Below are 26841 nucleotides of genomic sequence, written 5' to 3'. Positions count from 1 at the left end.
ACATCCCTGGCTGCAGGGGATATTCTGCCATATCCCAACATGCCTGGGCTCTGTTTTGCAGGAATTTCTCCTGTCCAGGGCTTGCACCACTGCTGGACCCATCCCCTCTGCTGCCCTGCCCTGCCCAGAGGATTCCTGGAGACAGGACCCCAGAGGGGACAGGAGGGATCCCAGAGAGGACAAACCTTTCCCCAGCTCTGTCTTTGCCCAGGGAGCCCCTCAGGAGCATGGATCATGCTGGATTTGCACTTCCTCCTCAGCACTGAGGATTATCCGTGCTTGGCTCAAGAGTTGCATAAGGTCTTGGCTTCCAGCAAACTCCACGTTCTCAGCAGGTGCAGCGCAGCAGCCCCAGCCCCATCCCACACCGAACACAGCAGCTCATTCCTAACGCCTTTATTGCAAGGGGACTCCAGTGACTCTGAGGGGGCTCTGGCTGCTCCTGCCCGCAGCAGCCACAGCCCCTGGAGCCTCTGTCCAGCAGGTGCACGCCATGGGTCGGGGCTGCCCCACCAGCAGCTGGATTGGAGGCAGCCCGTCATGGGGCTGGAGGAGGCTCCATGGGCAGCGGGGTCAGGACGGGCAGGGGGACAGCGGAGCGGAGCTACAGGTATGCAGGCAGGTCCTTCTCGATCACCTGTGGGCAAGAGGGGAGCATTGTACCCCCAGAACATCCCTGGCCTTCCCCTCCTCAGCAGCAGCAGCACTTACATAGGGATCGTCCATCGGGCTGTACCTTTTCACCACTTGGCCTTCCCGGTTAATGAGGAACTGTGGGAGTGAAGCAACCCCTGGTGAGCGAGTCCAGAGCCCCCAGGGAGCTGTTGCGGGTGTGGCAGCTCTAGCTCCCAAAGACTCACTTCCCCCTCAGCTGTGCTGTGGGCAGGGGTTCCCAAGGGTCTCTAGACACAGGAACCCCTTGCGATTCTCCTGCCCTGACACTTGGAGTGACAGCACAGAGCAGAGCCCAGTGTGAGGCTCCCTCCTGCCTCAGGGACCCCGCCCAGCTCCCGAGAGGGAGGCGCAGCCCAGAGGAGGCAACTGTGTCCTACCTTGGTGAAGTTCCATTTTATTGCACTAGAAGAGAAAAAAAGGGAGTGAGTTTTGGGCAGAAAAGCCCTTCCTCACCCCCAGCCAAGCCCTGAGCCAAGTCCTCCCTGCTGACAGCAGGGCTGGGGGTCCCCAGGGCTCCCCTCCCACACTCACTTGCCCAGGGTGCCTCTCCCTTTGGGCTGCTCCTTCAACCACTTCCACAGGGGGTGAGCATCATCCCCGTTGACGTCGATCTTGCTGTACATGTCGAACTTCACCCCGTAGTTCTCAGCAAATGCCTTGATCTGAGCGTTGTCCCCAGGCTCCTGAGGGGCCACACCAGGACTGTGAGGGTCCCTGTGCCATCCCGACACTCCCGGAGAACCCGAGCCCCACTCCACGTACCTGCTTCCCAAACTGGTTGCAGGGAAAGCCCAGGATGCGTAAACCCCTCTCAGCGTATCGGGCGTGCAAATCGACAAGCTGAGTGTAGTTTACCGCGGTCTTCCCTCATTTGGAGGCCACGTTGGTGATGATACAGACGTAGCCCCTGCAGAGGGGGTGGATGTGTTGCCCTTCCCCGCAGGGCGCGGGCAGAGTCCCCTCACCCGCCCGGGCGAGGCGTGAGGGGTTACGCAAGAACCGCTGTGGCTCAACCTCGCCCGGCGCCGCATTCCGCCACCCCGGGCCCCCAGCCCCTCCGTCCTACCGGTACTTCTCTAGGGACACGTCGTTGCCATCGATGTCGAGGGCGTGAAAGTCGTAGATGGCTTTGGCCGAGCGCCAGTCGTCCGCTTGGGCACACTGCGGGGCGAGCGTGTCATTGAGGAGTCCCGCACAGGCTCCGCCACCTCCGCTCCCCTTCCCACAGAGGAACCTCTCCGCGCCCCCGCCAGACCAGGCCCGAGCCCCCGCCGCCTGCCCGGGAACCCCACGGGAGAGACCCGGGGCCAGCCGCAGGCCCAGCCCCTATCGCGCGGACCGGTTCCGGAGCGGAGCGGGCCGAGCCGCGCTCCCAGAGCGGCCCCGCACTCACCATGCTCCTCACCGCTCCCAGCCCTGGTCCCACTAACGCTGCCCGCGCTGCCGCCCGTCCGGACCACAGCGCGCCGCGCACCGCACCGGCCCAGCCCATCACGCACAAAACCCCGCCCCCTTCGGCCTGATCAGCCAATCAGCGCGCGGAGATGCGGCCTCGGCGGGATGATGGATGGAAATCTGACCAATAGAAGGGCAGAGTGGGCGGGGTGGCCGCAGGGGTGTTTATCGGGAATAGACCACGAGGTCGGGGGGAGGGACAGACCAAAGGGCGGGGTGTGGAGTCAGGTGCTGCGGGTCGGCCCCGTGGGGCGGTGATTCCCTGCAGACCAGCCGTGGGTTCCGAACAGAGCCGCCGCCACCTAGAGACTCACCCCGGCAGCCGCAGAGAGACTCCCGTTCCCTCCGGAGCCAGCGGCGGGGGCCAGCTGGTGGCGGACTACATCTCCCAGGAGGCGCCGCGGCTGAGGCCCCCCGCGTGCGCTGCGGCGGCGCCTGTGTGTGCGCGCGGGACAGGCGGCAGCGCGGGCAGCACGCGGGGGCCTCAGCGGGAAAGATGGACGACGAGGAGGAGACGTACCGGCTCTGGAAGATCCGCAAGACCATCATGCAGGTCGGGGGAACGGAGGGACCGGGAGGGCCGAGCCTGGTGTGCGGGGATTTCTGTGGGGCCGTTAGGGTGGAGGTGGGGTCCATGGAGGCCGGTCTGTCCGCCCGTTCCTCGTGTGGGCGCGTTCCTGAGCCCGGTGCTTCTCCCGCAGCTCTGCCACGACCGCGGGTACCTGGTGACCCAGGACGAGCTGGACCAGACTCTGGAAGAGTTCAAGGCGCAGTTCGGGGACAAGCCCAGCGAGGGCCGGCCCCGTCGCACCGACCTGACCGTGTTGGTGGCTCACAATGATGATCCCACCGACCAGATGTTCGTGTTCTTCCCCGGTGAGCAGCGCCGGCCCGGGCCGGCTTCACAGCGTGGGGAGGCTCTCGGTGATCCCGGGTCCGCCTGTGCCCCCACGGGGGATCGGAGACGGGCGGCTTTCAGTTGCCCCGGGTCTGGCTGAGCCCTCGGAGAGAGGGGTTCAGAGCGTTCGGATCTCTCCGGGTCTGAGCCGGGTCTGGCTCTTTCCTCAGAGGAGCCCAAGGTGGGGATCAAGACGATCAAGATGTACTGCCAGCGCATGCAGGAGGAGAACATCACCCGGGCCCTGATCGTGGTGCAGCAGGGAATGACCCCCTCGGCCAAGCAGGTCTGTGGGGACACGGCCGTGTCCCACTCCGGGGCTCCTGGAGGGGCCACGAAGGTTTTCCTTGTCTGTTTCTGTGGGTAAATAAAAGCCCCAAATTTCCCTCTAGATAAAAGCTTTTGCTGGAGCCTGTCGTACCTAAGCACAGGCTCTTTTTTAGCACCCAGATGATACAGTTTAACACGTGGCCAGAGTGTTATGAACCACGTGTAAATATATCAATCTCTGAGGGTCCAGTCCTTGAAGATTGGCTTTAAATAATTTTAGAGAGACTGTTTTTCAGAGGTGTTTTGTGAAGTGAAAAGTTTAATAAGTGAGAAATAACAAAATAACAAATGTTACAGAAAACAAAAGAAAAGCCCTGCACGGGTGTCCAAGAAAACCTCTGACACTCTGCTAGAAACACTCCAAAAAGCTTTCTAGTTCTTTTGTGCTCCTTCCTAAATACTTAATGTTTTAGGGGGGACAGTTTGACTTGCTACCAATAGGGAGAGGTACAGGATTTGAAGAACAGCAGAAAGGTTCAATAGGTGCTTATCTCTTGGTATTGAGCCAATTACTGTCAGAACAGCAAAGAAGTTTCTTGGTTCTTTACCTTATAAGAAATGCAAGGGGTGAGTCTTAAATTTCCCTCTGTATGGAAAACACTTGCTGGGGGTGGGAAATGCATTCCTACACCCAAATGTGTTTAACCAGAGCAGCTGGTCCTGGTGGTGGTGGCACAGCTGAGGGCCCACGAGCAGTCAGGAGGTTGGGGAGGGGAAAAGAGATGTTTCCCTGTTTCAGGAGTTCTGTGTGCTCGTTCCCATCCTTTCTCTGTCTGTGAGCTTGGGTGCTTACCGAGGAGCAGCTCTGAGCACTGCCAGGGCTGCCCCAGCCACCTCTGATGGGCCTTTTCCTTCCAGTCCCTGGTTGACATGGCTCCCAAATACATCCTGGAGCAGTTCCTGCAGCAGGAGCTTCTCATCAACATCACAGAGCATGAGGTGAGCAGGGCTAGGGTGGCCCCTTCCTTGTGCTGGTTGCATTCCTGCTGCTCCCAGAGTCCTTCTCCTGGCCTCTGGCTGGGCTGAGGGACACAGTTATTCCTTTTCCTCTCCCAAAAAGCGTTGTCTCCAGTTGCTGCCTCATCTCAGCCTCTCTCGTGTTTACAGCTGGTGCCAGAGCACGTGGTCATGACAAAGGAGGAAGTAACGGAGCTGCTGGCCCGATAGTATCCTTTGGGTGTCCCTTTCAGTGTCCCCTTGGTTCCCTTTGTGTGTCCCTCCCTCCTTCTTGCTCAGGTGCGATGAAATTTGGGCTGAAAACCCTTCCTCCTGCCCTGGTTAATTTGTTTCATGAGCTGCCAACAGCCCGTGGTGGCATGTCTAGAGCTTCTCCTTGACTCCCAGCACAGCAAACTGAGGGAGAACCAGCTCCCCAGGATCCAGGCTGGCGACCCCGTGGCCCGGTACTTCGGGATCAAGCGTGGCCAGGTGAGAGGAGCAGGCTGAGACAGCAGCTCCCTGTGGCAGGGCCGGGAGGGGATGATCCTTGAGGGCATTTTGGAGCTGTTGGAGCAGGAAAAGTGTCTCCTCCTCCTCCTCCTGAGCTCTGTGTCTGCCTTGCAGGTAGTGAAGATCATCAGGCCCAGCGAGACAGCGGGCAGGTACATCACCTACAGGCTGGTGCAGTGACAAACTGGGTAAGGATGAGGGGACCCCCTGCTTGGGGGGCTCTGGGCGGTGTCAAGGGATGTTCCAAGATCAGTGTGAAGCAGCTGCTTCCAGGGAATGTCTCGGAGTTTTAAATGGCTCATGGAGGGAGCTGTTTGGGAGAGCAGGCTGAGGCTCCCCTGTGCCTCTGCTCAGGTTGGATCCATTGGGATTTGGGGTGTTCAGAGGGATTTGGAGCAGGATCAGGTCAGGAAGTGATTCTCATCCCTCCTTCTCTTCCAGGTGTGAGGAGTTGGGTGTGTCCCACCAGCAGTTCACAGACACTTGGAGATTCCTGCACTTCAGAGAAGGCCAAGGAAATTCTCTTCCCACGCTGCCTTCTCTGCAGCCCCATCACTGGGCTTCCTTCCCTGTCTTCCAGTTTGGACTTTGTGCTGACCCCTCAGTCCCATCCAGGACTCAGCCATGGAGACCTGAAGCGATGGGAGGAAATGAGTGGCAAAGGCTTTTGCTTCCCTGTTTTACGGGTTCTTGTTTGAAATAAAGGTTTGTACCCTCACTGCTGTGGTGCTGCTCAGCTTCTCCCTGTGGCAAAGCCTCAACACTCAGCAAGTTCCTGTATTTTTCATTATATTTGGAATCTCTTCCTGCTGGGACTTGCATCATGGCTGAGCCCTGCAGAGCCTTTACCAGCTGCCCTGGGCAGTTTGGAAGCTGCAGTTCAGATTTACCTTGTTCCTTCCCTGATTTCCTGCCCTGTCCCCTGGTTTGGGACCCTGGTTTTTGGACAATGCAATGGAGAGTTGCCCATCACCCAGTTTCACTCATTTGAATCCATCCCAGGACACTGAGGGGCTTTAAATTTCATGTTTTCTGCCAGAAACACTTGGATCTGGCCTCCTGCTGCTGGGGGAGCCTGGAAGACCTTGATCCTCAGGGCAAGCACAGGTCAGAACACACTGGTTTTACTGTTTTATTGGGAAGCTTGTTTATATGAACAGAGCAGGACAAAACAGGCTGTTTGGATGAACATGGAATCTACACAAACACGCTGTTTGGATGAACATGGAATCTACACAAACAGGAGGTAGCTGCCACCTTGGGGAGATTAGGTGCAGCTTTAGTCCCTTCCCGTTAACATGAACAGAGCAGGGCAAAACACGCTGTTTGGATGATCATGGAATCTACACAAACACGCTGTTTGGATGAACATGGAATCTACACAAACACGCTGTTTGGATGATCATGGAATCTACATAACCAGACTGTTTGGATGATCATGGAATCTACATAACCAGACTGTTTGGATGAACATAGGCTCTATACAAGCAGGAAGTAGCTGCCACCTTGGGGAGATTAGGTGCAGCTTGAGTCCCTTCTCTCACTCACACTCACCCTCATCATCCTCACCCACCCTCACACGCACACGGTACCGCCGTGGCAGCAGCATTTCCACATCCTCCTGCTGCCCTGGAAAAATCTAACTGTCCTGTGGAAGAGCTGGAGGGCATAATAAATCCTGGGTGGCTCCAGCTCTTCCCTGGCTCAGTTCCAACCTGTGAGTTAACCCGGGTTTATGTACCTTTGCTGAGATGGGTTCTCCATCGACTTTGGAGGGCTCAAACCTCCCAGCCACTGCTTGCTTCTGCACGACCAAGGTGTCTGAGACACCCCCAACACCACCTGGTCTGTCTCCCACAAGCAGGAGAACAAAAAGAAAGGCTCTCAGCTCATTCCAAGCTAAAACTCTACTTGTTTCTCTGTGCCTCAGTGCAGGAAAGTCTCATAGCTTCAAAAAATACCAAAACCACTTTGCTTTAGTCCCTTTGCCAGCAGAGGTAGTGGAGTAATGTTGAAGGGTTGGTTTATATCATTAGAGAAAAGGAGGCTCGAGGCTCGGGATTGTACTGGTTGAGGCAGGGGCTGGATCATGGTGGCTCTGAGGAGGAGAAAACTTCCCCACGGGGACCTGCCCCTTCCCCAGGTCCAAGAGCAGAGGGAATTAGTACCGGACTTGGAGCATAGCTTTTTGGAGGTGAAACGACTGTAAAACCACACCCTAAGAGCACAGCAGGGCTCAGGACTGCAGCCAGGCAAATCTGCCCTGAGGCTGTCCATAGCCTGTGGCTGCTCCTTGCATGGCTCCTGCCAAGGAGGGAAATGCCCACCAATCCAAGTGCCTGTCAATCCAAGCAGCAATGCAGACACCATCAGCTGGGCCAGAACCACACAGTGCTGAAGTTTTGGGGCAGGAAATCCGTCCTGAACTCTAGTTCTGTCACGTGTCAGTGAAGGAAATGCCCTGAGATCCTGGCAGATGGCACACCCCCAAAGCCAAGCCTGGCTTGGGGTGAGATGGTGCAGGGGTTTCACCCCAGCCCCAGTGCTGCTCTGGCTGTGTCCCTGTCCCAGTCAGCTGCCTCCAGTCCCATCTATCCCTGTGGTGCCATTCTCCTGCCCATCTGGAGTGAGTTGTCCTCATGTCACCCCAGCAGCTTTGGCTCCCTTCCAGTCTCAGCCATCAGGGATGACCAGGTCCTTTGACTCATCCAACCTCAATCTCATAGCACAGGTGTGGGATTCAGGAGCACAGCAAAAAAAAAAATATACACCTGGCACAGGCACAGCCCTGGGCTCCTTCGCGGTCCTGAACAAGTGGAAGGTCTGCCCAGACTCAGTTCCCTCCCAGGCAAGGTCCTTCATGGCCCTGGCTGTGCCAGGGGTCCCAGCAGGTTGTGACCCTGTTCCCTGGCCAAGCACCGAGGGGCTTGGGGGTTTTGTGTGAAAGCTCCAGCCGGGAATCAGGCAGGACTCGCCTGCAGCTGCCACACCAAACCCTCCCTGAGCTGCCACATGTCTCTCCCACCACACCACATTCCAGTTTGCAGCATCTGGGCAGCCTCTGGGATTTGCCCCTTTGTCCATCCCGGTGTCCATAGTGGCTTAGGTGAGCCAGGGCTGCAGCTCATGGCTGCCCTGGCCCTAAGGGCTGCCAGGCTGGTTTGTGGCTGGGCTGTGGCTCTCAGGTTGTTCCTCCACGTCACTTTGCTCATCCTCAGGGCTGCAGCAGCGAGGAGCAGAGCCCTCTGCATCTGACTGGCCCATGCTGCAGCTCCGGCTCCGCGGCCCCTCGCTCCCCTCGTCGTAGAAAGGAACCTCCTCTGTGCTGGTCTCACTCCCCTGTTTGGTCAGCCGTGTCTGTGGCTCCCCACCGTCCTCCAGCTCCGAGTCAGAGTCCACGGAGCGGTCACCGGACTCTGTGGGACAGAGGAGTTCTGTGCCACCCTCCAGCCCGCCACTGTGGCATCAGCAGGAGCTTCAGGCAGCAAACCCGGAGTCCCTGGAGCAGGGGATGGGTCTGTGTGCCCTCCGTGCCTCCCAGGGGACGTGCACCCACCAGGAACCCCAGAGCCTCTCACTGACCTGTGAGTGAGTCAGCACTGAAAGCCAAATCCCCCTTCTCCGAAGGCAGCTCCAGGTAGGGGCTGGTGCCAAGAGGAGCCGCAGACTGGGAGCCTGCATGGGCCTGGGAGGGAACAAGGACATGGTGAGGCACAGAGGAGAGTTCTCACCCCCTGGGAGTTGACTCCAGAGAAGGTTCCTGGAACGTGAACCTGAGGGTCCCCCCTCCCTGAGGATTCCTACCCGCTCAGCACCGCTGGCCACCTCCTCTGTGCTGCCTGAGCCGCGTCTGCCGGGCTCGACCAGTGCCACGTCCTTGTGCTCAAAGATGGTGGGGTAGAAGATGATGAGTGCCTCAATGATCCGAGCTTGGTGGGGATAATCCACCAGTGAGGACAAGGAAATTGTGGCGTCCGTGGGCCTGGGGCGCATCAGTGTTGGCCCAAAGACAATGCCCAGGTTGCCGGAGGTCATCTTATTGTCCTGTTCCACTTCCATGATCCTGGGGGGGAGGAACAGCTTGTGAGAACAAGGAGGGAGAGGGGTGGATGGGCAGGGCTGGGGGAGATGCTGGGCTGGAGCACCTGAGCCTCAGGATGGGGAGAGAAGCAGCTGCAACCACGGACCTTCCTCCTGACTCCAGTGAGGAGACTGCACTCACCTCCCCACCCCAGCGGAGAAAGGGAAGGTGCCCAGCAGCCACACAGGCTCTGGCCATGCCCCTCTCACCTCCTCAGGTGCTGCAGGAGGTACTGGAGCGTGGCCATGTTCTCAGAGGGGAGCTCCTTCAGCAGCTCCCTCAGCTTCAGCACCAGGCTCAGCACCACCGGGTCGGTGTCAGCTCCTCTGTCCACTAGCTCGGGGCCGCCCTTCCCACTGCGGCCCTTGGCATCTCCACCCTGCAGGCTCTCCTTGGCCAGCCCCATCAGCTCATTGTACAGCCTGAAGGGCATCAGGGGCTCTGGCAGCTGTAGGGAGAAGAGAAGAGATGATCCCGATCCTGGGAGCAGCTCCCACCTCCATCAGACCTGGATCTGTGCCGAGCTGCTGAGCTGGCGACACCTGGGGCATTTGTACAGTGAGGAAACATCCCTGAGAGTGCTCGAGGCCAGCTTGGAGAAGGCTTGGAGCACTTTTAACATCCATTTCAGAATTCCATCCATTCCAGGTCCAGAGTCTGACCTGCAGTGCCTCAAACCTCTCCCCAGAGGGGATGTCTATTTATCCATATCCTGGAGTGTGTCAACCCAGCCTCATCAGCCCTGGCCGAGGAGCACTTGTAAAGTTCAAGCCAAAAGCAGTGTTTGATTCTCCCGTGGGTGCTCCCTGATGGGTTGAGGTGTAGGGATTCCCTTTTTTTCCTGGAAAATTCCTGGCTGGAGTGGGGCCAGCTGGAGGTTCCCCAGCGGGCATGGGGTGGCTGGGAAGAGGACAGGGGTGGGTTGTTCTGGGTGGGGGAGGCAGGAAGTGAAGGGCACAGGATGTGGAAGGCATAGTCTGCAGCAGAGGTGCGGTTGTGGCTGGGGAAGCTCTGCTTTGAAGTTTGTGTGAAGCAGACAGAGCTGGTGTTGACTGCTGGGTGTTCCACATGGCTGGGGACGTTTTCAGAGCAGCGTCAACGGATGTTTTGGGGATAGGCTGCCTCACAGCAGAGCAGGTTCCCTCCATCCACCCCTTTAGAGAAGGAGTTTAACCCTTTTCTCTGCAGTGAGGGGTCAGGTTGGGCTCAGCACTGATTCCCCCCTCTCTTTCCACTCCGCTTCTCTTTGGAGAACCCATGGAGGCCACTCAGAGTCCTTGACTCCTGATGTGCAGGAGCCCAAGGACACGGGTTCCCCTCTGAGGTAACACAGAGCTGCCCTTCCTTGCCAGTTACAGCAAAAACGAAGCACAAAAAGTTAACCACAGGTGCCTGAGAGCAGCTTCCGCTGTGCTTCTGCCTCTGGTGGTGGCTGTGGGAGGATGTGGTTGACAGTCCTAACGACAACAAAGTTCGGGGCGAGGAGTGATGGGGCTGAGCACACCCTGGGGTGGCCCAACAGGCAGAGACCCCTCTGAGCCCACCCCAGGGTGATCTCGGGGACAGAGACCCTGCTAAACCCGCCACAGGGTGATCCAAGGAGTAGAACCCACCCCATGGAGATGTGACTCATCCCCTGCAGGGCAACCTTTGTTTTTTGGCCCCTTCCCTTTTTGGGTAGCCAGTTCCCCGATTCGAGGGGGTGGAGTGTTCCTTATTTGGTGCTTGGGTTTGTCTCTGTTTGGCGGCTGTGACCACAATGACGCCGTGTGGGATGAGCTGGGGGGGTCACTGTGGCCCCCAGCCACTCCAACTCACCCCAGGAAGAGCCCAGTCACTGAGCCCAACTCGTGCATAATTCTGCCTGCCAGGTTGGTTCCTCTGCCCAACTCCCCTCCTTTCCCCACCATAAGGCAACACCAGCACCTCACCTGTCTCAGGTAGAGCTTCAGGACGTTGCTGATGTCATGGGGGGAGGCCTGGGAGAGCTCCACCAGCTCCTTCCCATTCTCAAAGGCCTGGCAAAGCTTCTCCACGCGAGTCTTGACACCGTTAACTCTGTAGATGCCCTGTGAAAGAGAGAAAAGTGGAGCTGAAGTGAGGGAAGAGGTTGCTCTTCAAGATTGCATGGGACAGTAACCTGTGTGCTCCCACCCTCTCCTTTCAGAGTGGGAAATCCCTCTGGGAAAGTAATTTTGGGATTTCTCCTTCCAGCTCAGTCTTTCCTGCTCCACAGGAAAACAGGAGGCAGTAGAGGTGATTTTCCAAAGCAGAGTTTGGGGTATCTGAGCCAAGCTCATCCCTGGCTCCCTGCCCTGTGGGAATCTGAAGTGGAGCCTGTTGGTTTTCCAGAGGATCCTTCCAAGGGCCTGCAGCTAAGTCAGAGGAGGAGGAGAGGGGACTGTCAGTCACCTTTGTTTTCAGGGCCCGCTTCTCAATCTCTGAAATGCATTTCTTGATGATGAAGGGGATCCCATCCGGGCTGCCCCGAGACGCCTTCGTGAAGTCCTGCCCAAAGAGCTGCAGCTTCCCTTGGAGCTTCTTGTGCCCACACTGGATGGCCAAGGTCTCCAGGCACTTCTTGTGGCAGGCCAGGTAGCACTGGAAGAGAGAGGGGAACACGTGGAGGTGGGGGGCAGCCACAGAGACACCGGGTACTGCTCAGAGCACGGCGGGAGACAGGAAAAACGCCTTGGGGATGCTGCAGCACCAAGGGAAAGCACCGTTTTCCACCTGGAACCTTCTCCACAGGAGAAATGTCCTCCTAACCATGGTCAGAGGTGGGTTCTACCCCCAGTTCTCCCAGCTCACCTCCTCACACTCAGCTCCCTGGAAGTACACGTAGCTGTTGCACTCCCGACATTTGGAAGGGGTACGGAGTTTCCTCAGCCGATGGGTCTGGGCAGCCTTGGACAAGCCAACATTCCGGAAGGGTCCTGTGGGAGCTGCCAGCTCGGGGGTGATCCCGTTGATGCCTATGGAAAAGGAAATGTGAGGTCAGGCCTCGCTTGAGCAGGACTGTCACCGGTCTGAGCAGGAAAGGCAGGGCTGGCTGGGGACACCATCAAGGAACCTCTAGCAGTTGTTGGGTTTGCCTGCAGAGCTACTGAATTTGGGAAAAGCAGCCTGCAGGGAGCTCTGCCGTGGTGGGGGGTGTGGCAGCAGCACTGTCCCTCCCCTCCCACACTTGCCACCTACTCTGCTCAAAGGGAGTGGTGGCCCCATCCTTCTCCTCCAGCTCCTCATTGGAGGTCGGGGTGCCGTTGGATGACAGCCGCTGGAGCTTGTGGCTGAACTCACCTGTCCAAGGAAAACCCACAGAGGAGTCAATCACCTGCAAAGCTGCTTCTCTTCTGAGAGCTCACCCTGTCCCATCCAACCCCACCCTATCCCACTGGAGACTGGGCTCAGCACGGTCATTTACAACGGTGTTCTCACAAGGCAGGTGAAATGGGGATGGTCCTGCCTAACTGGGAAGCTCTGGTTTAGATGGAGTGTGCTGGGAGGGGTTCCTGGGCTGCTCCCATATCTACCTGCATTGGAATCCAGGCTGCTGCCAGCATCACCAGAGATTGGCCAGGATTTATGGACCTGGTGTCCCTTCCCACCTGCAGAGAGAACACACAGTCAGTTGGGATTGCTGTCTGTGTTCAGGAGGGAATGGCTGGAGAACAGCCTGGATGCCAGGAGAAACTGGGATTACTTTGGGAAGCTGCTGGTGGGAGTTGGTGCCTCCAGTGAGACCCAGCAAGGAAAGGGGAGACGAGAAGATGGGCAATGGTTTGTTAGGGAGCAAAATGCCACAGCTCTGATTTAGTGTCCTTCAGGAAATCTAGTTTGAGAGGCTCTCAGCCTGTCCTGCTGCTGCCAGCAAAGCCCCTCATACCCTGGGGTTCCCACTCTGCTTCTGCCTGGGGGGACATGGGGAGGGTGATGCAGAACTCTGGGGCTCCAGACTCACCTCTTCTCTCAGCCCCTCCGGCCCCACTCGCCGACTCCTTGGCTCCTGCTGCTCCCTCGGAGCCAGCCCCAGCCCCCTCTGCACTCGAGAACTCGCTGGCATTGAAGCTGCCCTTCCGTGCCCGAGCAAAGGGAGACCTGGAGGGGAACAGGGAATGTGGACGGGAAGGAAAGACACTCAGAAACTCAATCCATGGCTGCCACCCAGCAATCTCAAGAATCAGTCTCTAAAATACTCAAACAGCCTGTCTCATCCACTGAAGGATAAGAGAGCAATCCCCAGCTGGTCCAGCCCCGGCATTCCCAGCAGGAGCTGCCTTCAGGAATGCTTTCAGCATTCCTGCCTCCTGCAGGAGAGCGTGGGTGGCAGCAGATAACGAAGGGAACACGGCTGAACTGGAGCAGTGCCCAGGAGTGAACCCTCTCCTCCCTTACCAGACGTTGTGGGACACGTAGGGCTCGAAGTCATACTGGACGTCGGGCTCGTCGCCGCGCTGCAGCTGCCGCACGTGGGACGCGTACTGCTGGCCCGGGTCGTACAGCTTGCTGCTCTCACACAGAGTCTGGAAGTTGACGGGCAGAGGGGCTGTCTGCATGTGCATGAGCTGGTAGAAGGAGACGGTGGCCTAAAAGTGACACGGAGAGGAACAAACATGGGTTTGGTGGGCTGGCACAGGAGGAGCGCCAGGTTAGGTGGGTAATCAGGGGTGCAAAGCGGTGCTTTTCTGAGCATGAGGGAGAGGGGAGCTCTGCGTCCACCTAAAAGCCCTCTGGAATAGCGGCATCTCTGCTGGAAGGCAGCTCTGAGCTCTCCAGAGCAGGGCACAGCCATCTCCTGCCCTGGGGACAGCCCAGCCCAGCCCTAACTCACCGACTTGATGACCTGGTCGGTCTGTTTGATCACTTCGTGGATCTGCCGCAGGGAGTTCACCTTGGTGTCCTCCAGCTCCTGCTTCTGTGTGTTTGCATCGGCCACACAGGTGCGATACGTGGCCATGGCCTCTTCTGCCTGAGAGTTGGGAGAGCAAGCGATGGGAACAGCTCAGAGGTGAGGAGAATAAGAACAACCCCTTAGACCCTGTTTGTCCAGGCATTCCTGAGGATCACTTCACCCCACGTGGCTCAGGGGACAGCAGGAACCTGGGAGGCCCCTCCAGAACTGTCACCCTCTTACCTTGTTCTTGGCTTCCTCTTCCAGCCGCCTCTTCTTGTCCAGGGTTTTGGTGGTGGTGCTGCTGGTCGTGTTTTGCTGCTCCTCCTCTGCTTTCACTGCCAGGTACTTGGCCTTGTCGTGCTCCTCGCTGCGCTGCATGTACGTCTGCTTGGCCTTGCGCAGGTTCACCTCTGCCTCTTGCTGCCAGGGAGAGCCAGCGTGAGGATGGAGCCCAGCAAGGGGGTCACCAGCTTCTGCCAGGGTCCCCCAGCACAGCAGAGGCACCCAACGCAGTTGTTTGAAAAGGGCAGGGTGCCCAGCACCCTCAGAGGAGCTGTCATCAGTTGCTCCAGGCTGCGGTTTGGAACACAAACCCAGCCACTCACCAGTTTCCTCTGTGCCCGCTGCCACTGCTCCTTGATCTCCTTCCTGCGTTTCTCATGTTCCAGGCGTCTCACCGTCAGGGGCTACATGGGGAGGAACAGCCCCATGATGAGCTGAGCATTCCTGCTCTGCCCTCACCAAGGCTTTGCATGGAGAAGTGCCCTGTGGTGGTCACTATCACTCCCAGGACAGGTCACAGGCACTGGTTTGTGCCAAGGATGAAAATCCACAGCCTGGATTGTGCTGGATGCAGTTTCCCTCTGAATTGAGCTAAAGAAGAGCCACCTCTGCAACACCAGGACCTCCAGCCCCAAAAAGGATCTTCTGTCCCCTCACCTGGAGGATGGCTTGTTGATACATGGTGTTGGCTGTCTGCAGAACTGAGGCCCCATGCTCCACGTCCTGCTCCAGGGCCAGCAGATAGATGGACAGGAAAGGCATGTTGGTCTGGGGAGAGGGAAAACACATCTCCTTGAGCCCCAGCACCCAGCATGAGCCCAAGGAGATTCACCCTTCAGGGAGGAAGAGCCAGAGGCAAGGTAAGGCTGAATATCCTGAATTTCTCCAGGTAGAGCTCTGGAGAGGTGTCCCCATGTCCTCTCAAGCTCGGGCACATGGAATGGGCTCTCCAGGGCTGCTGGCTCCCAATCCAGCCTGGCACTGGGGGCTTCAGATACTTGGAGACTTACTTCTTGACAGATGGTTTGCTTGCAGCTGTTTGCCACCTTCTGGAGTGATTTGGCATTGTCCATCTCTGGAAGGAAAAGATTAAAAGTGAAAAAACATATGAGACACTGGGATTTCCCTGGTGGAATCCAATCTCCTTTTGAAAAATTAATCAGGAACTTGAGGAGTGAGGTTCCCACTGCTCTGGCAGCATCAGCCTCCTCCAGGAGGGACCTCAACCTGGCCTGTGGCTCAGTCCTGCTCCAGAAAGGACCCACCTGCTGTCCCCCCACTCACCCACTGTGGTCCTTTTCTCCAGGTATCCGATCAGGTCCTTCATGTACTTGGAGATGGTTTTGGCGTACTGGAGGGCAGCATCCATGCCCCCCTCACAACGCTGCAGCATCACATCCACTTCCTCGGCTGGAGGACAGGCTGTGGAAGGATTGGACACCCCGTGACCTTCCAGTGTAAAACCCCCTCAGCTCTGTGCCAGCCCTGGTGCCACCAGCTCTGCTGCCTTTCCCTAGCTGAGGTGTGGCTCAGGACAGCAGCGATGATGGGGAAGGTGCCAGTTCCTGCACAGACCCCAAACTCTGCACCCAGACTCATCCTGCCTACCTGTGTCGTAGCTGTCCATGCCTGAGGGCACTCCATCTCCTCCAGGCCCAGCAGTCCCCGCGTAGAGGCTCTCCATAGTCTTTGGGAAGTGGGAAAGAAGAGGGACTGGTCAACCAAGAGGGTGGGGAGCAGCTGGAGGGGCTGGCAGATGGAAGCTGGAGCTGCTGGAGCCTTTTGGCCACTGCTGGAAGTCAGCAGTGCCCAGGCTGTGCCCAGGAGCTAATGGAACTCCTGGAGTGACACCCTGCTCTGGGCTCACACCAGAGCTGAGAGGAGCAGCCAGAGCCCTGTGTGATCCTGAGCCTCACGTGGTGGGAGAATCCAGGTGTCCGGGCATCGCTCACCTGGTTCTGGTCGCTGGGTGGGATGGAGAGGATGGTGCTGCTGTCCACCTCCCCCATGAGGAACTCGGACACCCTACGGGGAGAGGAGCATGGCTGGGTTCAGCACAGGGACAGTGACACCAGCTGTCCCCGGGGGATGGCTGCCCAAACTCCCTTACGTGCTGCTGAAGGACACGGCGATGGTCTCCACGGCCTTCTCGAACTCCCGCCTGTCGCCCTCATTGTTGGATTCATAGTTGAAACCTGGAGGTGGGGAAATGTGAGAGCCCTGTTGCCACAAACAGCTGTCCCTGTCTCAGCAGAAAAACGTGCCAGTTCATCCTGGTACCATGTGGGGCTTTAGGGCTGGGGAAGGAGCAGGGGTGAATCAAGGCAGCAGTGGGAAGGATCATCCCTATGGATGATGGATTTTTCCAGCAGTAGTTTCCCCCTCCTTCTTCCCAGGACTGACGTTCCTGACAGCATCCCTTGGCTTGTGTTTCTGTTTATTCCCGTTACTCAGGGCTGCTGGAAAAGTGCTGCTGGACCTGTTCCACTGCCTGCCCTGCCTCATGGTTCCTCCAGACCCCTCTCCAAACAGGATGAACTCCTCCAGAGGGCTCTTATCCGCAGTCAAATGAGAAATCACCACCACTAGCAGGAACCAAGGCCGTCAGCGCTTGGCAGGGTCCCACACCATGGAACACCAGTGGCCAGAGCTCCTGGGCTGACCCTGGGTCAGCCCCTTGGGGTGAGGAGGGGTCTGCTCCAAGCCTGTTCCCTCCCATCCCCACGTGGGACCAGCCTCATGGCAGCCCTCCTGCAATTCTGTCCCCTGCGGCTGCTGTTCAGTGTCCAGGAAACCACAGGTGACTCAGAAGGTTGTGCTGTGCCTGTGGTAGGTGCAGCCACCCCCTCCCCGTGGGTAACAGCGGTGGGAGGTGGTGCCCAGCTGGGATCTGACCTCCTGGACCCCACTCCATAAACACAAGAGGCTGCCAGGAGCAGGATCTGATTATTTCAGTGTTTTTCCTGTGGCTGTGCTTGGAAACCCCCAGGCAGGATCTGTCATTTCTGAACACTACATCATCCTTAAAGCTGAACCACACCAAGAGGCAGATGATCCTTTCACCCTCTCCACCAGTCCATGGGGCAGCTCCACTCCCAGCAGCCCTTCCACGGGCTCCCCAATTTCCCCCCATCCCACCGTGGGGCGGGAGGGGAGCGGCACAGAGCTTCCATCCCCACTGTCTCACCCTTGACTTTGGAGATGAGGGTCCCAGCAGCCGTCAGGGTCTCCAGGGTGTTGAGCAGTGGGTACTTGGTGATGACCTGGCGCAGGATGCGCAGAGTTTCACCCAGGCACTCGTGGGCCAGCGGCCGCTGGGCCTCCTTGGGCTCTGCAAGAGAGGGGGGCAGAGATGCTGTATCCTTGCCCCATGTCCCTGCCCTGTGTCCCTCCACTGTTTACCCCCCAGCAGCCCCCTGCCAGCCACGTCCACGGCAGGGACCTGCCATCTCCCAGACCATGCAGCAAACCCCCCTGGCTTCGGGGCTTCCCAGGACTGGCATGGTCACATCCTGCTTGTCCAGCACCTCCCCATAGCCGTGGTGTCTCCTGCCCAGCCTGGTGCTAGCCAGGGGGCAGCCTGACCTTTGAGGCATTTTTTCCTTCGTAGTAACATTTTCCCTTGAAAGCAGTTTGGGAATTTCCTCCGTTTCCTTCCCTCTCTCCTGCCGGATGGACGCTCCCAGCCAGGAGGGATGGGCCTGGTCCAGCCAGGCTTGCTGCATCCCACAGGTTCCCCCACAGGACCCTCCCTTCTGTGCGCTCCAGTTGCCAGCCCAGGGGTCTGGTCAGGACCCCACAGTGCAGGGCTCGGGCTGGGGACTGACAGCCAGGTCAGGAAGTGAGGAATTTCCCTCAGGAAAACACTGGGGTGGAGGACCAACACCCACCGTCCAGCCAGGCAATGCCCCCTCCCCGTCCCAGCCGCCAGCTCGGGGTTGGGAAAGAGTTTCTCCAAAACTAGGACTGACAACGTGGTGTCATATGCCCGCAGACCACGGGATCGATGCATTCCCTGTGTCCCCTCGGGCAAGGAGAGCTGCTTGTGAGCCTGCAGACCACCCAGCCCCTGCTGCTGGCCTCCCTGGTGGGCTGGGGGCCGTGCCCGGCACCCCGCGGGGATCAGGGGGGCCCTGGCAGGCGGCTGGCACGGCTGCGCTGTAAACAGGAAAACGGGCAGATGAAAATAGCTCTGGGCAGGAAGCCGCATTATCCCGGCTCCGAGTTCCACTGACCCACCACTCATCCATCACCTCTGCCTGCGGCTGCACAGCTCCCCGGGGGTCCTGGTGCCCTCTGGCCCAGGCAGAAACGCCCACGCACGGGTGGGTCTGTCGCAGGGTGCTGCGATGTTTGGCACGGGGTGGGCACTCACCGTCACGCAGCACCACATCCCGCAGGTTCTCCAGGGAATCGGCGAAGCGGGCGACGTCCGCCAGGAGCTGGGAGATGTCCTCGCGGTCCATGAAGGGACTATCCCCGCCATCTATGGGGCTGTAGGACATGGGGGTCTTGTGTCCCTTGGGCACGGCGCGGGCGGCGGCGGGCAGGGAGAAGCCGGCGGCGCTGGCATGGCGGCTCAGGCTGGTGGGGCGCTTCAGGGTGCCCACGGCACTGGGGCTGCTGCTGAGCTTGGCACTAGCTGGGGGCAGCTCCCCCACGCTGGAGCCCGGCGCATCCAGGCAATCCTTGCGGGAGAGGTCCTGAGGAGCAAGGGTGAGTGTGAGGGCACAGCCAGCATGGAAGGGAGGGAAGCACCCCGGGGTCCTCCATGCCACCATCCTGGGGAACAAACTGCTGCTTTGGGGGGCGGGTGCCAGACCCTGCAGCTGTGTCGTGCCTCAGTTTCCCCAGGTAGGGATTCTGTTGGGAGACTGTCTTGGGAGAGTGGGCAAGGTCTGGGCTCTCGACTGACTGCCCACACCAGTCCCTGCCAGCTCCTATGGGTCCGTGTTTGTCATGAGGGGCACACAGTGACGGTGTGGGTGACACTGCTCGTCCACCCCAGCGCCCACCACGATGGGGCTGCCCGTCCCAGGGAGCTGGGGACCCCAGCACTGCAAAATGGCACCAGGATCCGGCCCACATATCTCTTCCGCTTTTTCAGCTGCTCCCATGCTGGGGGAGGAGACAGAAACAGGGACAACCCACATGCTGTTTTGGGGGGGTTTGCAAGTATTTTAAAGATGGAGGAAGCCCCCAAGTTTCTAGAGCTAAAGTCGCACTGAGGGAGGGGCCGGTACCAGAACTGCCCGGAAACTGCTCATGGCTTGAGAGCCACACATGCAGCGAGAGTCCTTGGGCTGGGGAGGGGACCCTGCAGCCCCTCAGCCCCCCCCAGCAGCTCCCACCAGTGACCCCCGGCACCCGCTGTGACACGAACGCGCGGGGTCTGAGCATCCCTGGCCGGGCGCGGCCGGAAGTGTTTTCAGCACCAGCGGCGCAGAGAAGGAGCGCTGAGAGCACGAGGCTTCCGCGGGCGAGGGCGAACGGGGGAACTTGCGCGCACGGGGCGCCGGATCACCGTGGGGCTTGCAACGAGGCAGAATAACCTGAAAACCTGGGGCCACCCCAGCCCTGTCTCGGTCCTCCCGGGTTGCAGCCTCCCGTCCCCTCCCTCCGGGTGCCCCCGGCCGTACCGTCAGCCTCACGGCGGGCGTGCGGGGCAGCGAGTCCAGGGAGCGCTGGCGCGAGTGGGCTCTGCCCGCCGCCGCCAAGGGGCTGTAGCTTTTCTTGCCCGCAGCCCGGCCAAGCATCCCGCTGGCCGCCACCCATAGGCCCCTCTCCCGGGGGAGCCGGGACGGGGATGGGGACGAGTGTCCCGTGCTAAGGAGCCGCGGGTGGGCTCCGGGTCACCGCCGGCCGCATCGTGTCAACCCGGTCTCGCCCCACGCACCGGGAGTGGGGCGCAGGCGCGGGGCGGGCAGCGCGGGGTGCGGCGGGGAGCCCCGGCCGGTAGCGTTTCCTCCTGGCACCGGGGGGGGCGGTGGTCAACAGGTCAATAAAAAACTGGCAGAGCCGAGCCACCGAGGTTGGCCGAGCCTGCGGTCGCCCCGTTCCCATCCCGCTCCCATCCCGGTCCCTAGGGATGTTTGGGAGTCTCTCTGTCCTTCCCAAACCCTCAGTGACAGGCCCCCCCTTTCCTCCCTGTCTCTTCCTGCCCTCCCGCCACCCTCGGCGGCTGCTCCGTCCCCTTCATCTGAACAGAATTTCCCTCCGCCGCCCCAGCCCCGTGAGTAGGGTTCTTTCTCGTTTCCCTCTTCTTCACAGACCTCCTGGAGTATCCAGGGCCCCATGGCCACCCTCTGGCTGTACCCAGCAGTTCCGCGGGTGCTGTTGCCCCTACAACCCCCACGGTACCAGGCGGACAGGGGGGACACTCACCGGCAGGTTCTGTGGGACGGGGCTTCCCGCCCGGCTCTTCTTGGAGATGGAGGGGGTTTTTATCAGCTCCCGCTTCTTCCGGGAGAACATTGTTCCCGGGGGGTCGAGCCGCTGCCCTCAGCCCCTCGCTCGGCCCGGCCGCCGTGCCCGTTCCTCACGGCGCCGGTCACATTCGCGGGGCGCAATGTTAGGAGTTAGGAGGGAGCGTTTGACGCCGCCTCGTTTCCTCAGCGGCTTCGTAGCGCGACCTGAAACAGGAAAAGCAGAACGCGCACCCAGGCGCAGGGGCCGGGGCCACCCTGGCTGCCCTGTGGGGTCACAGGGGGCCGCGGGGACCCCGGCAGTTGTGGGGACGTTTGAGAGGGTGGCAGTGCTGCAGCCCAGGGCTTACAGAGGGGTGGGGGGCTGAGCCCCACGCTGTGGGAGCGGTGCTGTTCCCTGTGGGACTCCCACCCTCGAGAGCTCACCCTGTTTGGGGGTGTCCATCCATCCAGGGAGGACAAGCTCCATCCCTCTGGAGGCCCCAGGTGTGGGGGTGAGTGGGATGGAGGGCTCTGGGCTCCCACTCGTGGGATGCTCCCACTCGTGGGATGCTCCCACTCGTGGGATGCTCCCACCTCTGCCCTTCCGTGGCCTCGGTGTAGATACTGGGGCTGGCCCTCTGTAGTCACTGCCCTACACCTTGTCCCCTATCCCCCCGCACAGTCCCACCCGTGACTCTCCCACCCACGGGGCATGGCGACCTCACAACGGGATTATGCGGGGGACATCGGATAAAGCCCTGGTGAGGGCCGGGCCGGGCCGGGTGCTGCGTGGGGACCTCCGGCTGCTGCCCACGGGCTGCTCGGGCCGGCTGCCAGCCCCGCGGGCGGTCGGGGGGTGGTGGTGTCCCCCCGCTTCATCCCGGGACCTCCCTGCGGGGCTGGGGCGGGCCGAGCCGAGCCGTCTCGCGTGGAACTTATACCGGCCCCGTGGGGACACGGCCATGGCGGAGGGAGGGGCAAGGGGAGCGGGACGGGGTCGGGGATGAGTGGAGGTCCGTGAGGTGCGGGGACGAGGGAAGGCGTACGCGTGTCCTGCGTGTGTGCGTGACCGTGGGTGCGCGCAGGCAGGTGCGTGTGAACGTGTGAGCGCATGAATGAGTTAACGCGTGAGCGAGTGAGTGTGTGAGTGCGTGTGCGTGTGCACGGTAGCGCCCGTGGGTCGGGGGGTGCATGTGTGTCTGTGTGTCTGTGTGTGTACACAACGCGTGCCCGTGGGACGGGGTGCCCACACCCGTGTACAGGGATGCACACGCGTGTGCCCGGAGGCGTGTGTGTGCCCTGTGCCCGGGACCGGGACCGTCCCTGACCCCCGCTGCCCCCCGGTGCCTCTCCCCGCTTCCCCGGTCCCCATGTCGGGGTTCGGGACCCACCCCTCGATCCGGCCGCTCCTGCCCTTATTTGGACATTTCTCCTCGTCCAATCAACGTGGGGGGGCCGGCCCGGAGCCCGCCCCCGCCCCCGTCCCGCCCGAGCGCGCTCCGGTACCGGCTCCGTTGCCCACTCCCCGGTCCGGTTCCGGCTCTGTTCCCCGCCATGAGCAGCTGCCAGTTCAACAAGGGCCCGTCCTACGGCCTCTCCGCCGAAGTCAAGAACCGGGTGAGGCGCGGCGGGGACCGGGCGGTAGCGGCACCACCGGACGGGGGTGAAGAGGGGGCTGGGGGATACCGGGACCACCGGGCGCTGTGGCTGCCGGTGCTGCTGGAGGTCCGGGAGAGCCGAGCATCCCGGTGCTGCTGGGGCGTCCCGGTTGCATCCCGGGTTTTGGAGAGCCAGGATTTTTCCGGTATGCCCCGGGAATGCAGAGCCGGCCAAGAGTGGAGAAGTTGGGGGATTCCGGGAAGATAGAAATCCGGGGCTTCCCGGCAGGATGCGGAACTGAAGCACCCAGTGTACCGAGGTCTCTGGGGGCTGGGGATACCGGAGCTGGGCTCCCACTCTCGGAGTGCCCTGAGCCTGCCTAGAGGGTCCCAGGGAGGTGTCTTGGGGGAGCGGGGCTGCGTGTCTCCCGTGCGGTGGCCGCTGCGGCTCCGGCTGCCCCTGGCAAGCCGCGGGGGCATCCCTCCCGTCACACACGGGGCTGGAGGCAATCGCCTCGGTCCTCCACGGCTCCGGACCAGTTCCACGAAGCCTCTCCACTTTCTGCTTCCCCGCAGCTCCACACAGCTCTGCGGGATGCTCAGACCTGGCAGCATCCCCGCGGCCGTCTCTGGGGATGCGGCTTTTGGCCCCGGTGACTCTCCCGCCGAAATGCCGCGGGGCCAGAAGGGGAAGGATGGATCGGAGCCCCCGGCTGAGCTGTTTGCACCCCTAGGAGGGATCCGGGTGCCGCGGGGTGCAGGCAGCGCACAGGGGTCCTGCCGGGCCGGGGAGAGCGCAGGGGACACAGCAGCTCTGGGTGGTCGGTGACTGTGCCCGGCCCCGGGCGAACAGAGATTGAGCCGTGGTCACCCCGGGGCGGGTGGCCGGTGGTTTGAGTGTGTTCTGCCCGGGGACACCTGGACGGGGCCAGTGGAGGCAGGAGAAGGGGCAAGTGGTGACAGGCGCATGGTTGCCATGGCTGTGGTGGCATGATGTAGTGGCCACGGCTGGGTGCTCCTTACCTGGCCTCGCAGAGGATTTGCGTTTCGTAACGGGAAACGGACGGGCCCTGGCCTGCCTGGGGCTGGGCTGCCCCAGTTGAGAAGGTGACACGAGCCAGGGCCTCGCCGCCGCGTGCTCTTGGTGCCTCATGTTGATTCAGCAAGACATGAGCCAGTCCGACTACCCCGGTGTGTCTGATGGAGGTGGTGTGTCTGATGGAGGTGGTGTGTCTGATGGAGGTGACATCACTGACTGGGAACCAGTTAAACCAGTGACATGCTCTATGCAAGCCCTTGCAGACTGGGCTGTGGTGGGATCTTGCTGGGGCTGGTGCACTGTGCCCCCCCCCCCCCATGCTCTGGGATATCCTCAAGCTGGCCATGGGGAGGAAGAGGAACTGGCTTCAGCTGCTCACACTCCAGAAGATCAGCTGGTAGGACTGTAGAGTCCCACAGCCAGGACACACGTGGTGTCATGAGGGTGATCTGTGTCCTGCATCAGTCAAGCTTCCATTTGGCACTGGAGTGTCTCCCTGCTGCAAAGCAGGGCTGGACTGTCCCAGTGTCTCTTTGTGTCCAGGATCCCTAGGGACTCATGGCCTCAGTGCATAACGGGACCAGGAAGGGACAGGATGGGCAAGAGGTTGGTGGCTGCCCTGGGGCCACCCCTAGGTGCCAGCTGAGCATCAGAGGTGCTGGGCTGGAGCAGAACAGCACTCAGGGTTTCCAGGCCCTTCTGTCCCCAGGCCAGGAGAACTTTCCCTTCCCTTGTGGGCTGGGGCTGAGACGATGCTGGCAGAGATGCTGCCGGCCCTGGCAGCTGGTCTCCATTTGCGAGGAGGCGTCCACATTCCTGGCATAGCCGCGGTGACCCAGGAATCTGTGGCGGAGGTTGGGCCTCGCCGGAAGGGGAAGGGAGAGCATCATGTGGTCAGGACCCCCAGGGCTCAGAGCTGAGCTCCCACGGGCTCCAGGGGAGAGAGAGGGACAGATCCGGGAGTGTACTTGCCTCTAACCCTATGAGAAGTTCCTTCTCATACTTTTGGAATGGTTCAGAAGCTGCTGCATCTGCTGGCAGCATCATCCTCATGATGCTGTCCCCGTTCCCGTCCCAGGGAGGGCGGAACTATCCCATGAGGGGTTTGGGGTGCACGCTGGGGCCCTGCCTGAGCTGTACCCTCACTGCCCCCCCAGCTGGCCCAGAAGTATGACCCACAGAAGGAGGCTGAGCTGCGGACATGGATCGAGAGCGTCACAGGAAAACAGATCGGACCCGACTTCCAGAAGGGGCTGAAGGACGGGGTGATCCTCTGCGAGTGAGTTGTGGGGCAGTCCTGAGTGTGGCCCCTGACCCCTGCTCCAGCTGGGTGGAGATGAGGGACACCAAACCTTCAGGAGACCTTCACCAGGCCTTGTGGTGGGAAGGGTGGGCTGGATCCTGGCCAGCGGCACCTGCCAGAGTCACTCCCAAGGTTTCTGTGTCTGGGGAGAGCCCTGAGGACAAACAGGGACCTGGGGAGAAATTTGCCTCACATGGGGGAGGAACCTGAAAGGAACCTGTGCCCTGCAGCCGCTTGAGGTTTCTTCCTGCCACAGCCTCATGTCTCCCTGCCTCCCTCCAGGCTGATGAACAAGCTGCAGCCCAACTCGGTGAGGAAGATCAACCGCTCAGCTCAGAACTGGCACCAGGTAGGTGCAGCTCTGCTGCCACCCACCTGCCATTCCTCTGCTGTCACTTGCCAGGGCTCACCCCTGTACCTCTCCACAGCTTGAGAACCTCTCCAACTTCATCAAGGCCATGGCCAGCTATGGCATGAACCCCGTGGACCTCTTTGAAGCCAATGACCTTTTTGAGAGCGGGAACCTGACGCAGGTGCAGGTGTCATTGCTGGCACTGGCAGGAATGGTAAGCATGGAGGGAAGAGCAGCTTGGGAGGGGCTGCAGCCTCATGGGGACCCCCAGTTTGGGGTGATACCTGTGGGACTCCACAGCTCCCTCTGTGTAGGGAGTGGTTGGGGGGTTTGGGACCCCTGTCCTTCCTCACAGCCACTCCTGGCAGGCCAAGACCAAGGGGCTGCAGAGCGGGGTGGACATCGGTGTGAAGTACTCGGAGAAGCAGCAGAGGAATTTCGATGAGGCCAAGATGAAGGCTGGGCAGTGTGTGATCGGGCTGCAGGTAGGCTGCCCCACAGGGTCCCATGGGTGGGGGGCTGAGCAAAGGGTGCCCAGTTCTGTCAAATTCTCGGCACTGTCACAGCTCCAAGCGTTGATGGAGGGACCCGAGGCATGAGGTGCCTCAAGTGTCCTTGAGGTCTGGGACTGTCTTGGCTTTGTGTCCAGCACTCCATGGCTGAGATGAGTAAGGGAGCACTGGCTGTGCCCCCACAGCCTGGGGGGGGCAGGGACAGGGGGAGAAGGGCCACGTGTGGGGCAGCACACATTCCTCACCAGACCTCTTTGTCAGATGGGCACAAACAAGTGTGCCAGCCAGTCCGGCATGACAGCCTATGGCACCCGGAGGCACCTCTATGACCCCAAAAATCAGATCCTGCCACCCATGGACCACTCCACCATCAGCCTCCAGATGGGCACCAACAAGTGTGCCAGCCAGGTGAGCCCTCACGCTGGGCTGGGGAGGGATAGGGGGACCACTGCTGAGCCCTGCTTCATCCTGTCCTTCCTTCCAGGTGGGCATGACAGCTCCCGGCACCAGGAGGCACATCTATGATGCCAAGATGGGGACAGAGAAGTGTGACAACTCCTCCATGTCGCTGCAGATGGGCTCCAACCAGGGCGCCAACCAGAGCGGACAGGTCTTTGGCCTCGGCCGCCAGATCTACGACCCCAAATACTGCCCCCAGGGCAGCCAGGGCGAGGTGGCCAATGCTGCTGGTGACCAGAGTGGGGACCTCCCTGGGTACCACTACTACCGTGAGGAGGAGGAGAGCTACTGAGTGGGATGGCTCAGCCACACCCACGGCATCTCATGTACAGCCCCACTGCCAGCCACATTCCAGCCTCCACTTCCATCATTCCCTCTTTTAAAACTCTTTTTTAACTTTGGAAATGAATCTATTTTTCTGAGCGAGGAAATAAAGAGCCCGTTTCTAGAGAGGAGCCCAGATGGTTCCCCCCAAGACCCTGGGGCAGCAGGAAGGTGGCAGATGTTCCAGCACCTGGGAGTGGACAGTGTCACCTCTAACGCACCCAGCCCCCACCACACACCCCTGTGGTCCCCCGGATTCCTCAGCAAGGAGCAGGAGTGGCTGCCTATGCTGCTCCTGGTGCTGCTGCTCATCCCTGTGCTGGCAGGACCCTCCTCAGTCCTGTGGAGGAGAGGGATTTGGGTCAGTGGGACATGGGGGAAGCACGTCTGGGAGACACTGAGTGGCCTCGGGATTGTGAGTGTGTGTTTGAGAGTGGGTGAGTGTGCGCTCATAGGTTTACGCTCTGGTGTGATCTCTAAATGCTGGAACTGCCCTTTTAGCAGAACTTGTAGGGACCAAGTTTTCAAGGCCACGGAAATGGCCGCAGGGCTGGGCCGGGAGCTGGCACACCTGGCACAGCCGGCACACCTGGCACACCCAGCACTGCAGCAACCTGATCGCCGGGGCTGGAGCCAAGGCTGACTCCAACAGCCGCATCCTGCAGCAGGGCGGTGTCTGAGTGCAGACGGCGCCCATCGACATCTCCCCTCCCGTGCGGTTTTTAATGCAGATGCTCTTAGACTGAAACCTTTTATTAAAAAACAAACCCCAACCTTTTCTAC

General features: G+C 60.2%; 4 protein-coding genes across 7 annotated transcripts; 2 read left to right on the top strand and 2 right to left on the bottom strand.

Moving 5' to 3' along the window:
* Window positions 1–381: 381 nt before the first annotated feature.
* On the bottom strand, window positions 382–2175 carry GPX4 (glutathione peroxidase 4). Its single transcript, XM_066336237.1, has 7 exons — window positions 2069–2175; window positions 1742–1836; window positions 1438–1582; window positions 1207–1358; window positions 1053–1077; window positions 712–771; window positions 382–637 (listed from the first exon to the last, which is right to left on the bottom strand). Exons 1-7 carry the CDS (start codon window positions 2165–2167, stop codon window positions 605–607), a joined length of 609 nt encoding a protein of 202 aa, XP_066192334.1. The 5' UTR covers window positions 2168–2175; the 3' UTR covers window positions 382–604.
* A 168-nt stretch (window positions 2176–2343) lies between these two features.
* On the top strand, window positions 2344–5525 carry POLR2E (RNA polymerase II, I and III subunit E). The gene is made up of 8 exons (XM_066336235.1): window positions 2344–2683; window positions 2832–3006; window positions 3199–3314; window positions 4217–4297; window positions 4466–4524; window positions 4708–4786; window positions 4922–4995; window positions 5249–5525. The coding sequence occupies exons 1-7, from the start codon at window positions 2627–2629 to the stop codon at window positions 4985–4987; spliced, it is 633 nt and encodes a 210-aa protein (XP_066192332.1). The 5' UTR covers window positions 2344–2626; the 3' UTR covers window positions 4988–4995; window positions 5249–5525.
* A 559-nt stretch (window positions 5526–6084) lies between these two features.
* On the bottom strand, window positions 6085–21017 carry ARHGAP45 (Rho GTPase activating protein 45). Of its 3 annotated transcripts, none has more exons than XM_066336147.1 (23): window positions 20449–21017; window positions 18440–18767; window positions 17252–17395; window positions 16175–16259; window positions 16017–16089; window positions 15673–15751; window positions 15349–15486; window positions 15075–15139; window positions 14722–14832; window positions 14388–14468; window positions 14023–14202; window positions 13720–13857; window positions 13284–13474; window positions 12850–12986; window positions 12422–12496; window positions 12087–12188; window positions 11700–11863; window positions 11301–11489; window positions 10820–10957; window positions 9098–9336; window positions 8612–8870; window positions 8390–8492; window positions 6085–8223 (listed from the first exon to the last, which is right to left on the bottom strand). In XM_066336147.1, exons 1-23 carry the CDS (start codon window positions 20536–20538, stop codon window positions 7949–7951), a joined length of 3384 nt encoding a protein of 1127 aa, XP_066192244.1. In that variant the 5' UTR covers window positions 20539–21017; the 3' UTR covers window positions 6085–7948. The 3 variants fall into 3 exon arrangements, with proteins under 3 accessions (XP_066192244.1, XP_066192243.1, XP_066192245.1); XM_066336146.1 differs by lacking the exon at window positions 20449–21017 and adding an exon at window positions 19704–20019; XM_066336148.1 differs by lacking the exons at window positions 12422–12496; window positions 20449–21017 and adding an exon at window positions 19704–20019.
* On the top strand, window positions 19084–26184 carry CNN2 (calponin 2). 2 transcript variants are annotated; one of them, XM_066336212.1, is made up of 7 exons: window positions 19084–19239; window positions 24266–24387; window positions 24694–24760; window positions 24840–24977; window positions 25132–25248; window positions 25537–25683; window positions 25760–26184. In XM_066336212.1, exons 1-7 carry the CDS (start codon window positions 19084–19086, stop codon window positions 26024–26026), a joined length of 1014 nt encoding a protein of 337 aa, XP_066192309.1. In that variant the 3' UTR covers window positions 26027–26184. The 2 variants fall into 2 exon arrangements, with proteins under 2 accessions (XP_066192309.1, XP_066192308.1); XM_066336211.1 differs by lacking the exon at window positions 19084–19239 and adding an exon at window positions 21950–22088.
* The last annotated feature ends 657 nt before the right edge of the window (window positions 26185–26841 follow it).

The sequence above is a fragment of the Sylvia atricapilla genome, chromosome 26 (genome assembly GCF_009819655.1).
Source record: "Sylvia atricapilla isolate bSylAtr1 chromosome 26, bSylAtr1.pri, whole genome shotgun sequence".
In the NCBI taxonomy this organism is placed as follows: Eukaryota; Metazoa; Chordata; class Aves; order Passeriformes; family Sylviidae; genus Sylvia; species Sylvia atricapilla.
The sequence above is the reverse complement of the archived record's forward strand: the minus strand, read 5'-3'. Positions and strand labels throughout refer to the sequence as shown.

What these genes read in the sequence shown, in the direction of transcription:
- POLR2E (XM_066336235.1), top strand. Translation starts at nt 2,627, where the DNA reads ATGGACGACGAGGAGGAGACGTACCGGCTCTGGAAGATCCGCAAGACC. An exon ending in GATGTTCGTGTTCTTCCCCG is followed by an intron (nt 3,007 to 3,198) that starts GTGAGCAGCGCC and finishes CTCTTTCCTCAG; the next exon opens with AGGAGCCCAAGGTGGGGATC. An exon ending in TCGGGATCAAGCGTGGCCAG is followed by an intron (nt 4,787 to 4,921) that starts GTGAGAGGAGCA and finishes TCTGCCTTGCAG; the next exon opens with GTAGTGAAGATCATCAGGCC.
- CNN2 (XM_066336212.1), top strand. Translation starts at nt 19,084, where the DNA reads ATGGGGCTGCCCGTCCCAGGGAGCTGGGGACCCCAGCACTGCAAAATG. An exon ending in CAGCTCAGAACTGGCACCAG is followed by an intron (nt 24,761 to 24,839) that starts GTAGGTGCAGCT and finishes ACCTCTCCACAG; the next exon opens with CTTGAGAACCTCTCCAACTT. An exon ending in AGTGTGTGATCGGGCTGCAG is followed by an intron (nt 25,249 to 25,536) that starts GTAGGCTGCCCC and finishes CCTCTTTGTCAG; the next exon opens with ATGGGCACAAACAAGTGTGC.
- ARHGAP45 (XM_066336146.1), bottom strand. Translation starts at nt 19,820, where the DNA reads ATGCTTGGCCGGGCTGCGGGCAAGAAAAGCTACAGCCCCTTGGCGGCG. An exon ending in AGCGGGCACAGAGGAAACTG is followed by an intron (nt 14,203 to 14,387) that starts GTGAGTGGCTGG and finishes TCTCCCTGGCAG; the next exon opens with CAAGAGGCAGAGGTGAACCT. An exon ending in TGAAGCTCTACCTGAGACAG is followed by an intron (nt 9,337 to 10,819) that starts GTGAGGTGCTGG and finishes TTCTCCCTACAG; the next exon opens with CTGCCAGAGCCCCTGATGCC.